Source organism: Crocodylus siamensis, chromosome 6 (genome assembly GCF_052110815.1).
Source record: "Crocodylus siamensis isolate JL-2025a chromosome 6, ASM5211081v1, whole genome shotgun sequence".
Taxonomy (NCBI): domain Eukaryota; kingdom Metazoa; phylum Chordata; order Crocodylia; family Crocodylidae; genus Crocodylus; species Crocodylus siamensis.
The window spans coordinates 15,277,262-15,288,539 of record NC_143400.1 but is presented as its reverse complement, the minus strand read 5'-3'; the positions used below and the strand labels follow the sequence as shown (position 1 = coordinate 15,288,539).

At 52.8% G+C, this 11,278-nt stretch overlaps 1 protein-coding gene across 3 annotated transcripts in view; it reads right to left on the bottom strand.

The window, feature by feature from the left end:
• Window positions 1-5,162: 5,162 nt before the first annotated feature.
• Window positions 5,163-11,278, bottom strand: part of SETDB1 (SET domain bifurcated histone lysine methyltransferase 1) — a 34,907-nt gene continuing 28,791 nt past the window's right edge. For all 3 annotated transcript variants that reach the window (XM_090056012.1, XM_090056010.1, XM_090056011.1), the window contains exons 20-22: window positions 11,044-11,255; window positions 6,976-7,064; window positions 5,163-6,041 (exon numbers count right to left, since the gene is read on the bottom strand). In XM_090056012.1, coding sequence (XP_089912138.1) covers window positions 5,924-6,041; window positions 6,976-7,064; window positions 11,044-11,255 — 419 coding nt within the window. In that variant the 3' untranslated portion in view covers window positions 5,163-5,923. The remainder of the gene's footprint in view (window positions 6,042-6,975; window positions 7,065-11,043; window positions 11,256-11,278) is intronic.

Below are 11,278 nucleotides of genomic sequence, written 5' to 3'. Positions count from 1 at the left end.
AGCAGGCTCCCCTTGCTTCCCTGGGCATAAGCTCCAGCGAGGGGCCCGTTTGAAATCACAGGGAAGCTGTGGAGCCGCCTGGCTCCGAGGCTGTCGGAGCAGCCAACGCCCGGCTTCTTCCGCGTGCCTGAGATCTTAGAGTCTGGCCCACGGCGGGGCTGGGCTTTTGGCCTCTCCTTCCACCCCCACACTGTGTTGCAGACCCGGGCTGTGCCCAGCTCCTGGGTCAGCCACGGGCTCTCCACTGGTGGTAGGAAAGCCAAACCTAAGTGCCTCCCGCCAGCTGCCCTTAGCAGGAACGCTGGGAACGTGGCCTCGTTTCCCTCCTCCCTGCTGGCTTGCGGATCCAAGTGCCTGTCGCCCTTCTGCTATAAGCTGTGGCGGCCGGGATAGCCGAGAACACTAGTGAAGGCAGCGGTGGGGGGAGCCGGAGCATCTGCGCTCTCTTCCCCGTGCCTGCTTCCTTAGAAAGAGAATCCCTTTGCCTCCCCTGTTGGCTGAGCAAATTGGGCTCATCCATTAAAAGCCAGGCCCTCCGGTGCCCTCCTGTCCCCACCCTGTCCCTTGCCCTGCCCTGGCTGCCAAAGGACAAACACCTTTGCGATGGACGTGGTTTTTTTTCTATTTATTTTGATATAGGACTGAGTGCAGACAGGAACGAAGGGGCCAGGCAGTAGTGGGGTGGCGGGAGGGGTGGGGTGGGGGGAGAGTTTTTTTGCCTCGCGGTGGGCAGAGGGGTTGGAGAATGGACCAGTAACTGAACTGCAGACCAAAATGGGTTTTTTGGTTGGTTTTTTTTTTCCTTTTTTTTTTTTTTTTTTTTTTTTAAAGTTTAAATATATTAGAATGGAAACTAATAAACTTGTGTAAAGATGGACCCAGCGTGTCTGCACATATGTGTGTGCGTGTTTGCATCTGCACATTTGTGTGCCTTTGTGTATGTTTGCATGTACATGTTGGGGATGGGGGGGTGCTTGTGTGTTTGCATTTGCTTGTGTGTGGTAGGTGGCTGTGTGTGCGCCTGTGTGCTTGCACTTAAGTATGTGAGTGGTGGCTGGTTGTGTGTTTGGGTTTGTGTGTGGGTGCCTGTTTGCATTTATGTGTGGACACCTATGTGTTAGCAGTGTATGTGTGCACGTTTGCCTTTCATGTGCATGCATGTGGGTGCCTGTACATCTGTGTGTGTGTGTTCCTGTAGCAGAAATCCCCGTGTTCCTCCTGAAGGCCCTGGAAGGGCAGGTGTAGGTCTCCACTAACTCATCAGACCTCTTGCTGCTGGTGGCTTCATTGCCTCAGTTGTCCTCATGCAGGTGGAGCCCAGTTCATCTGGACCAGGCGGCTCCCCTGCTTTGAGTGAGAAGCTAATGGCAGCAGCTGGCACCTTGCAAGACTGCTGCAGGCACAGCTGCGGATCTCCCTGGCCAGCTCCACGGGGAGGTTCCCAGCATGCGGGTCCGTGAGAGGCTTGAGGGGGCAACACAGGCCCTGCCTGGCCCACCCAGAAGGATCCAAAGGAAGGTGAGTGCTGGGGGCTGGAGCGGGCCCTGGCTGCAGCTGGGAGTTGGCATGGTCGGGAATGGGTTCTCCTAGCTCAAAAGCAGGTTCAGTCCCCGGTGCCACAGAGTACCTGGCTGAGCCTGAGCGAGGGGGGGAACAGGAGCCCTGGGATTTCAGGGCTGTCTGCCTCCGTGAGATGCTAAAACATGCATGCGCGCTTGCCCTGTCTCCCCTGAGCAGAGTCCTATGGAGACAGCAGCAGCACCCGTCTGTGTCTTGACAAACTCCTTGGTGGGGCAGGACATTGTCAGTGCTGTTGTGTCTCTGCTTCACCCGGGGCAGGTGAATACGACTAAAGCAGAGCTGTGCTGGGTTAGGCCAATGGCCCATTTAACCCAGTAACTGGCCATAGCAGGAGCAGGTGCTTTGGAGCAGCGGTTTTGCTTGCTGGACCTGAGGCTCCCCCCTTAAGGCTTCTGGTTCTCACTCATGTTTTAAGTGCACAAATCACTAGAGCCATTGTTCTGCTGCAAAGAGCTCAGCCCACAGCAGGGCCGTGCTTTTCACACTAAGAATTCCTATTGGCAACCTCTGGGGTTATTGTGCAATTTGTTTGCTAGGCCTCTTAGTACCAGCAGCGTGCAGCAGCACCCCTGAAAGGATCTTGTGCTGCAGCGTGCTAAGCCCTGCTTGAGAATCGCTGCTTTAGAGGGACAGCATCTGAATAGGTTGGCTGCTCCTAGAGGGCTCCACCCCCCCGGCGCCTGCTGTCCTTGGTTTAGAGACACCAGAGGAAACGTCTCTGCTTGTTCTGTTTTAATGGATCTAGTCTCCATGAATCTGTCTAATCCTTTTCTGAGCCCAGCTGTGCTTTCTGCCTCTCTAGTGTCCTGTGGCAGTGAGCTCCACATGTGAACTATGTTCTGCATAAGAAAGTCCTTTCTGTTAAATCGGTCATCTACTCTTTTGAGCAGTGCTCTAGTGTTCTGGGACTTGGTGAACAAGTTCCTGGTCACTTGGTCCACATCTTTCATGATTTTACAGACCTCTCTTCTCTCCCCCTTCAGCTTTCCCCTTTTCAAATTGAAGACTCTTAGCATTTTTTTAGTCTGTGTCTGGCAACTCCCCTGGGCCTCTGATCATTTTGGTTGTCCTCCTCTTTGCCTTTCCTAGTTTTGGTGCCCATGTCTCAAAAAGGACATAGTAGAATTGCACGCAGGTGTGGCCACGCCCCGGATTTGTATGTTGGCATGGTGATGATTTCGGCTTTGTTTTCAGTTCCCTTCATTATGCCCAGCATTTTATTGGCTTTTTAGTTCACCACTCCACATGGAGGTGATGGTTTTTAGAGAACTACCTACAAGGACCCTGAGGTCTGTCACCAGAGTCGTAACAGCTGCCTCAGAACCCAGTGCTGTGCACGTATAATTGAGGTTATTTTCCCCTACAGGTGTCTTGGGGCATGATGTCTGGCAGCTTGTAGCACAGGGTAGTTCATGCCATAGGCGGGACAAGCCTTTGTCTAGCATGCTTCAGATCTGACTGATCCTCCCTGAGGAGAAGGCTGGATGAGATGTGATCTCTGCAGTGTCCTGGCAGTCTAACTGTACTATGTTTCTGTATTGTGATGGAGAAGTTTCCATAAACTCTTCCCTCCCAGCAGCTCAGACAGGAGTTGATGCACACAGCCCAGGCCACTATGGAGGTGGCAGCCATCCATCCATCCGGCTGCCTTCTTCCAGGGTGAGTCATGGTGCACAAGACCTAGCAGGAAGCTGCTGGCTTGAGAAGGAAAATGCAGCCCAGGCGGCCCCTGTCTTGGCTTGGAGACGGGAGGCTGCTTGTACAGCTGGTCTGAGCAGGGACACTTGCATGCAACTCAACTGGAGGCATGAAGTAGCCACACATAGGCTGACTGCATGTTCAAGGCACAATACCTGGCCTGTCTGGACCCCCTTGCCAGGGAGAACATTTGATTGCAGAGTGCAGTCTGTGTGCCCAGTGCTTTGCTGCCTGAGGAGCTGACTAGGATCCATGACAGACTCAGGAAGTCCAAACACGGGCTCAGTAGCCAAGGTTACCTCCTCCTGAGATAAATATGGGGGAAGGGACCACCCAGGCCTGAAGTGCCTCTCATCCAAGGAGCTTGGTGGAGTAAGACGAGTAGATCTGCTGCTGTAGGTTTGCCCTGAGAAGGCTGAAGAAGAGCTCATCATAAAAAGGAAGCTACATTCAGGCTTGCTTTACCCACTCATCAACCATCAACCAATGACACAGGGACTAATTGAGAAACACAGATGTCCTCTCAGTGTATTTAGTTCCTTTTCAGCACAGCTGGGAGAGTCTGCCACAGCTTTGGAGCCCTGCCTTCGGAGTGGGGACATGCCATGGATTTCCCCTCCCCAGTTTAGTTTGTACCAGTCGATCCAGATAATGGAAGGGGGTGAAATCTAGCCAAGTAGCTTCAGTGATTCGCCAAGAAGCCATGAGCTTTCAGCTTTGCATCTTCCATCTGAGTGTCTGTCCTCAAAGAGGAACTGAAAGATTTGAACACCAGCCTCTTGCCAGCTGTTGCAAGCCAGGGCTCCAGCACTGGTGGCACGAAGTGGGTGTTTGCTCACGGAAATGAGCCTGAGCTCAAGCAGGAAATGAGCTGGGCAGGAAACTTGTTAAGAGTGTGTTTTGAGCTGAGTGGCCACGTGTCTTGTACGCAAGCTGGCCTCGGCTATAGTGAACAGTTACCAGCGACGGCTCTCAGCATGGCTTGGATTTTGGCTGCAAACTAAACAACCCCCTGGCAAAAAGCAGGAAAAACTTTGCATGCTAAGGTCAGACAGAGCCAAGTGCAGGAGGCTGATAAAACCCTGGGAGATGTTTGAAATGAAGTAACAAGTGAGGCATCTTCAGTCCCTGGTGTCACTGCTGCCTTGAAAGCCAGGGGAAATAATTCACCCTTCATCCCCCATGTGAAATACGTGTTATTCCCTGCTGTATAACTATCAGGGCCTCTGGGAAGGGGAGGGTGATAACTGAGCCAGCCCCACTGGGGTTAGGAAGTCCCTACCCCCATCAAGCCAGCTGTAATAGGATTTGGGGCTCCACTTTTCTCCTTCTGCTGCATGCTGCTACCTCAGGACAAGGGCAGCACAGCCTGCAGTGCCAGGGGACCTAGCAGTCTTGCATACTCATACAATGAGAGAGCCCATGGCAGAGGACTTGAACAAGGTGTGAGGTGCACAGGGCAGAGAGGAGAGGTCTGGGGACAGCCTCTGGCCCCTTAGAAGTCAGCCAGCACTGAGCTAAATCATCACTTTGGCTCTGCTTGAATCAGCCCAGAATGTGCCTTGTGCGGGGGGGGACAGACTACACCAGACATCCTGAGGGCCCTGCCAGCCTGGTTTCTCTCAGAGTTTACTTCCCTTCTGGAAGAAGCCCATCCTTTCATGCCTGCATGACCACAGGGGCAGGTAAGCTCAAGGGCTCCAGCAAACAGCAAGGCAAGACTGTGGGTGACAACAGAAAGGAGGGCAGCTGTCATGAACACATCAGACTCAATGTGTCGGAACAAGAGAGAAGCACCTTAAGTTCGCAGTAGCAGGAAGGGTTTTATAAACCGGAGTCTTCTACACACAAGCTTCCAACCACTCCAACACCACACATTGTGCTTTGGTAGAAAAAACCCAGACTTTATTGCTTCATCTTTTTTTTTTTTTTTAAACACTGGCAAGATTTCTTTGTGTAGTCTCCAAGAAGTAGCACAGCTGTTATCTTTTCCCTAAGCCCAAAAGGCCTGACATAAATCCAGTGCTGGTCCAATCTGACTAGGCCTTGGAGTTACCAGACAACACCCTCCAGCAGTGCTACTAAAAGCTTCCTTAGACACAGGGATAGAGAAAGAGGGGGAGAGACAGAGAGAGAGCAAATGCTCAAGTTGCCATGAGGAAAGATTTGCCTGTCTCCACCCCAAACGCTTCCCTCTGTCAAAGTGAGTTTAGCATTTAGGGTCTACCTCTGGCTGCTTGGGGTGGGTGGAGGGCTGTATCTGTAGGAACAGATGCTACTTCTGAGGTCAGAGCCTGGTCATAGCGGCAGCGAAATTGAGGCCATTTATGGAAGGGTGGAGAGTGTGTGTGTGTGTGTCATGCTGGAGTGGTTCTGTCTGCCCCCTACAATGGAGTCTCTTTGAGCCTGGGCTCATGAGCAAAGATCACAGGTGGCAATGCTTAGGGCAGCATCTTACCTGTCCTTGCCCCTACACCTGGGACTATTGCTAGTCCTTGTAAAGAAACAAGAGCTCTAAGCCCGTCTGACAGGGATGCTTAGAAATCCTCCTGGCTCCAGCCTAGAAGGAATACAGTGCTTCCCCCACCAGACAGAGGCAGCGAGAATGACCTTTGGGGGGGCATTAATCTGCCTCCCAGCAGGCTCACAGCAACCGGCCTCGGCATTCAATAGCCCCGCAGCAACACAGAAGCTCCTTGCCCTCCACGCTGCCCACCTCGTAGTTGTAGTCCCATGTCAGCTCCGTGCCAGCTCGTATCCTCCTGAGAAGACAGGGCAAGAGACCGGCATCTCAGCGGCATGTTGAAAGAAATGCTGTACAGCCAAGATGAGATTAGGCCCGTTGAAGGACCGCGTCCCTCTGGCTGACAGATAGGCATGTGGTTTTGCCCTGCCCTGAGAGATTAGCAGCTCTGGTAGTGCCAGCTCCTCTTGCAAGGGGGGTTGGGGGCAAGGAGGAGGAGGTGGGGCAGGGAGGGGAGAGAGCAAGCGGTGTGTGTTAGGAGCAGCAGGTAGGAAGGGAAGGCTGGAACCTGGCTGCTATGGACAGAAGTGGCTTCCAGCTCTGCTGTGTGCGGCATTTGCTTATGGGTAGGTTGAGCTAGAAAGTCCTAATGAACTGAGAATTGAAGGGCAGCTCTCTCAGTCCTAGGGAGGCTGGCAGAGGGGTGGTAGCACTAGCAGGGACTAAGGGGGTCCCTGCTCAGATCCTCTACTACCACAGCCTTGGGTCCTTTGTGTACTAGGTGGGTAACAGCACTGCCCTGACTCAGAGAGGGGATGAAGGAAGGCCAGCATGATGCTGAGAGGCTAAGGTCAAAGGGGCCATGAAGTACCTTGCAGCTGGATTCCCCCAGACGTATGGCCTCACCACACCCCTGGCAGCGCCCCCAGTGTTGGTAGTGCTACTATGGCTTCCCTCAAGAGCCTTATCCTTGAGAGCTGAGCCTCTGTGACTGTAAGCTGGTGTAGGCCCCATGGGAGCCTTTCTAAGGGCATCAAGCGCCTCTCCACCAGGAGCATGTGCTGGAAAGACAGCAACAGAGCTAACCCTGACTCCCTACACCCCTGCTACAAGCCCAGGACAGAGCAGCCTGCCTCCTTGGCAAAGCCTGAAACCTCTTGAACCATCAGGAACTAAAAGCATCCCCCAAACATGCCCATCCCCACAGCTGACCCAAGTGCGAGCTCACTCACTTGCTGGCGAAGAAGGCGACCCAGGGGAAGCGGAGATCGTGGGTGTCCACAAAGACATTCTGCACAAACAGGTTGGGGCTACAGCTATGCTGCAGAGAGACCAGAGAAGCCAAGAGGTACAAGTTAGAGCCAGACCCTGAGCGGAGCAGACTCAAGCTGGAAGCTGGGACCTTGGTTCAGGCAGTGATAGTTTCATAGTTTCATAGTAGCTAGAGTCGGAAGGGACCTAGGTAGATCATCTAGTCCGACCCCCTGCCTTGGCAGGAAAGAGCACCGGGGTCAGATGACCCCGGCAAGGTGCTCATCTAACTTCCTTTTAAAAATCCCCAGGCTAGGAGCCTGCACCACTTCCCCTGGAAGCCGGTTCCAGGCCCTAGCCACCCTGACTGTGAAGTAGCGCCTCCTAATATCTAATCTAAACTTACCCTCCGCCAGCTTGTGACCGTTATTCCTGGTCACTCCTGGCAGCACACGGGGGAACAGGGACTCACCCAATACCTGCTGATCCACCCTGACCAGTTTGTAGCAGGCCACAAGGTCCCCCCTTAACCTTCTCTTGTGGAGGCTAAACAGGTTCAGGTCCCGTAGCCTCTCCTCATAAGGCCTGCCCTGCTGACCCCTGATCATACGAGTGGCCCTCCTCTGGACTCTTTCCATATCGTCCACGTCCCTCTTGAAGTGTGGCGCCCAGAACTGGACGCAGTACTCCAGCTGCGGCCTGACCAGTGCCGCATAGAGGGGGAGGATCACCTCCCTGGACCTGCTCGAGATGCATCTGTGGATGCATGACAGGGTACGGTTGGCCTTCTTGACTGCCTCCCCACACTGCTGGCCCATGTTCATCGTGGAGTCAATGACGACTCCAAGATCCTTTTCCGTCTCCGTGCTGGCAAGAGGGGAGTTCCCCAACCTATAAGTGTGGTGCCGGTTCTTCTTCCCCATGTGCAACACCTTGCACTTATCAGTGTTAAACCCCATCCTATTCTCATCCGCCCACCGTTGCAACCTGTCAAGGTCAGCTTGTAGCCTATTGCACCCTTCTAGTGCACCCACATCCCCCCACATCTTAGTGTCATCAGCAAACTTGAACAGGGTGCTTTCTACCCCCTCATCCAAGTCGCTGATGAAGATGTTGAACAGTGCGGGCCCGAGGACCGAGCCCTGCGGAACCCCACTGCCCACGTCCTTCCAGGTCGAGAAGAACCCATCCACTACCACCCTCTGGGTGCGGCCCTCCAACCAGTTGGCGACCCATTTGACCGTGTAGGCATCGACACCACAGTCTCCCAGCTTTTTGATGAGGACAGGGTGAGAGACAGTGTCGAAAGCCTTCCGGAAGTCCAGAAAGACTACACCCACAGCAACCCCTGCGTCTAATGATTTGGTGACCTGATCGTAAAAGGCCACCAGGTTGGTCTGACAAGACCTGCCACTGATGAACCCATGTTGGTTGCCCCTGAGCACGCATTCCCCCGCAAGGCCCTCCTGGATGTGTGCCAGGATAATTTTTTCAAAGAGCTTACCCGGGATTGAGGTAAGACTAACTGGCCTGTAATTTCCCGGGTCCTCTTTTTTTTCCCTTTTTGAAGATAGGGACCACACTGGCCCTCTTCCAGTCCTCCGGCACCTCACCAGAGCACCACGAGTGCTCATAGAGCCGCGCCAGGGGTCCCGCAATGACCTCGGCCAGTTCCTGTAGAACCCTAGGGTGAAGATCGTCCGGACCAGCGGACTTGAACACGTCCAGCCTCTCCAGAAGTACCCTAACTAACTCCTCGCTAACCCCTGGCCCAGGCGTGTCTCTCCTGGGGCCCGAGGGGGGCCCAGCAGGGAGGTGGCTGAACTGGTCCCTACTTAGGAAGACAGAGGCAAAGAAATCGTTAAATATGTTAGCTTTGTCATCTGGCATGATGACTAAGTTGCCCATCGTGTCCTGCAGGGGCCCCACATTACCCGGGACCCTCTTTTTACCCCCTATGTATTTGAAGAAGGACTTCTTATTGTCCTTAATCCGGGAAGCTAGTCCTATCTCCATCTCTGCCTTGGCCTTCCTGACTGCCCCCCTACATCCTCGGGCGACTGTAACATAGTCCTTCTTGGTGATGACCCCATCCCTCCATTGGGTGTATGCCTCCCTTTTAGCAAGGAGACATTCCCGGATGCTCCTAGTGAGCCATGGGGGTTTATGTGCCCTCCTGCTCCCTTTGACCCTTGTTGAGATTACCTCCCTTTGGGCATGGAGGATCGTCTCCTTAAGGAGCAACCACTCACCTTGGACATCTGGCTCCCTTCCCCTCTGGGTCCTCAGCACTTCCCCAACGATCCTCCTTAGCTTGTTGAAGTCAGCCCTCCTAAAGTCTAGGGCTGTTGCCTTGCTGCAGCCCTTTGCCACCTTACGCTAGATGATGAATTCCAGCAAGCGATGATCACTGTCTCCCAGGTGGCCCATCACCCGCAGCCCCCTCACCAGGTCATCACCCGTGGCCAGCACCAGGTCCAACAAGGCGTCTCCCCTGGTGGGGCTGTGCACCTCCTGGGTTAGATGGAGGTCCTGCACTCTGGCTAAGAACTGACGTGAGCGGTCAGACTTGGCTGACTGCTCTTCCCAGCAGATGTCTGGGAAGTTCAGGTCCCCCATGATGACCACATCCTTAGTCCTCACTGCCTCTGTGAGCTGACCTAAGAATTCCTGGTCAAGCTCTTCTCCCTGGTTGGGAGGTCTATAGTAGACTCCCACCGTTAAGTCTCTATCCCCTGGACTGCCTTTTACTCTAACCCAGAGCACCTCAGAGTGCCCCCCCTCTACCCCCTTGCTAATTGATGTTCCAGTTTGTGTCACAGAGGCAATCTGCTTCTTCCTTAAGTATGCCTGTCACAAGGCACAAAGTGAGCAAAAGCAGTGAGGTTTGTTCAAAAGGAACGGTTCTCTATTATGTGGCTCACTGGGTTTCCAGAAAGATCTTGGTTCTGAACTGTGAATTTAACCTCTGCTTGATGCCCACCTTTTACTTCCTGTATTCCCAAGCCAGCTTCACAGACAAGCCTCCATTCATTTCCAACTCAAGAGCCGATTAGATCATTAGCAAACACTCTTGTCTGGGAAAGAGCAGACAAACTAGAGAGAAAGCTGCAAACACTCTCGTCTGGGAAAGAGCATAAAACTTATTGTTCTTAACCTTTTTAGACTCCAGACCCCACTTTGAAAATCCCAGCTCTTCACTTTTGCTTGTTTCTCAACTATAGAAAAAAAAAAGAACAAACCAAAAACCAGAACAATTCTTCTGTTGCAAAGAAGTCAGCTAGCAGGATGGTTGTAACCTTCTGGATTCCTACTGGAAGTCTGTAGGTGTCCTGTGAATGATGTGCAAGTGTTCACACACCATGCAGTGTTAAAAGCTTCATAGCATCCTTAAAAAGGATCTTGCACCATGCCAGAGTGCCTTAGTACCCTTCTTAAGGATCACTACCTTAAACAGTGTGTTCAAATCCTACCCAGACACAATTAAGCCTCTTTTATGGAGGCTTAGAGTGCCAGGTGTTGTGAACAGGTGTTGACAAGATAACGACAGGCAGCTTCTGGACCCCTGTGGTGATGTGTAGTAGCAGGAAGAGTAATGTTTTCTGAGTAGGGGTGAAGTCTGAGGCAAGGATAAAGGAGAAACCTAGGCCCGTAGCTGATTCTGAGCTATCGTAATTATCCACATACTACGCTCTTCCCTCAAAAATCAGCCTCCAAAATTGAAGGGCATGGCTTAAGTGGAGAAGCTACTCTTATTTTGCTGGAAGAGAAGCAGGGAGACACTGCTGCAAGATGACTGCCATTGTGCAGGGTAGGAGAGGAGTTCATCCTTCAGGGTCAGAGCTAGCCTTAACCCTCTCACAGCCACAGCTAGGACCCCCTGCAGTCAGCACTGGGCAGTGACTAGAAATGTTTCTTCTTCATTCCCTGAAGCAAGATGTGTGTCTTATTTGGAGATGTGTAGTATGTTAGAAAATATGGTAATAGGCGAGATGCTGGCTCGAGGCTGTGGTCTGTGCACAGCAAGAGCATAAGAACAGGCAACTCACGTTAAGGTAGCGGCCGAGGTTTCCTTCAAGCTTAGCATCAATGATGTAGCAGGATTCCTCCCCGTCATAGAACTGGCGGGTGGTCCTTCGCACTGGTGCACTCTCACCCTTGTCAGCCGATGCAAGGTTGGTTGACTTTATGGCAATGCCATGTGTTGACTTGAGGGCAAAGCCCCTGGTAGACTTCACTGCCACTTGTCTCTTCACAGGACCTGCCAAAAAAAGAGGGGGATGG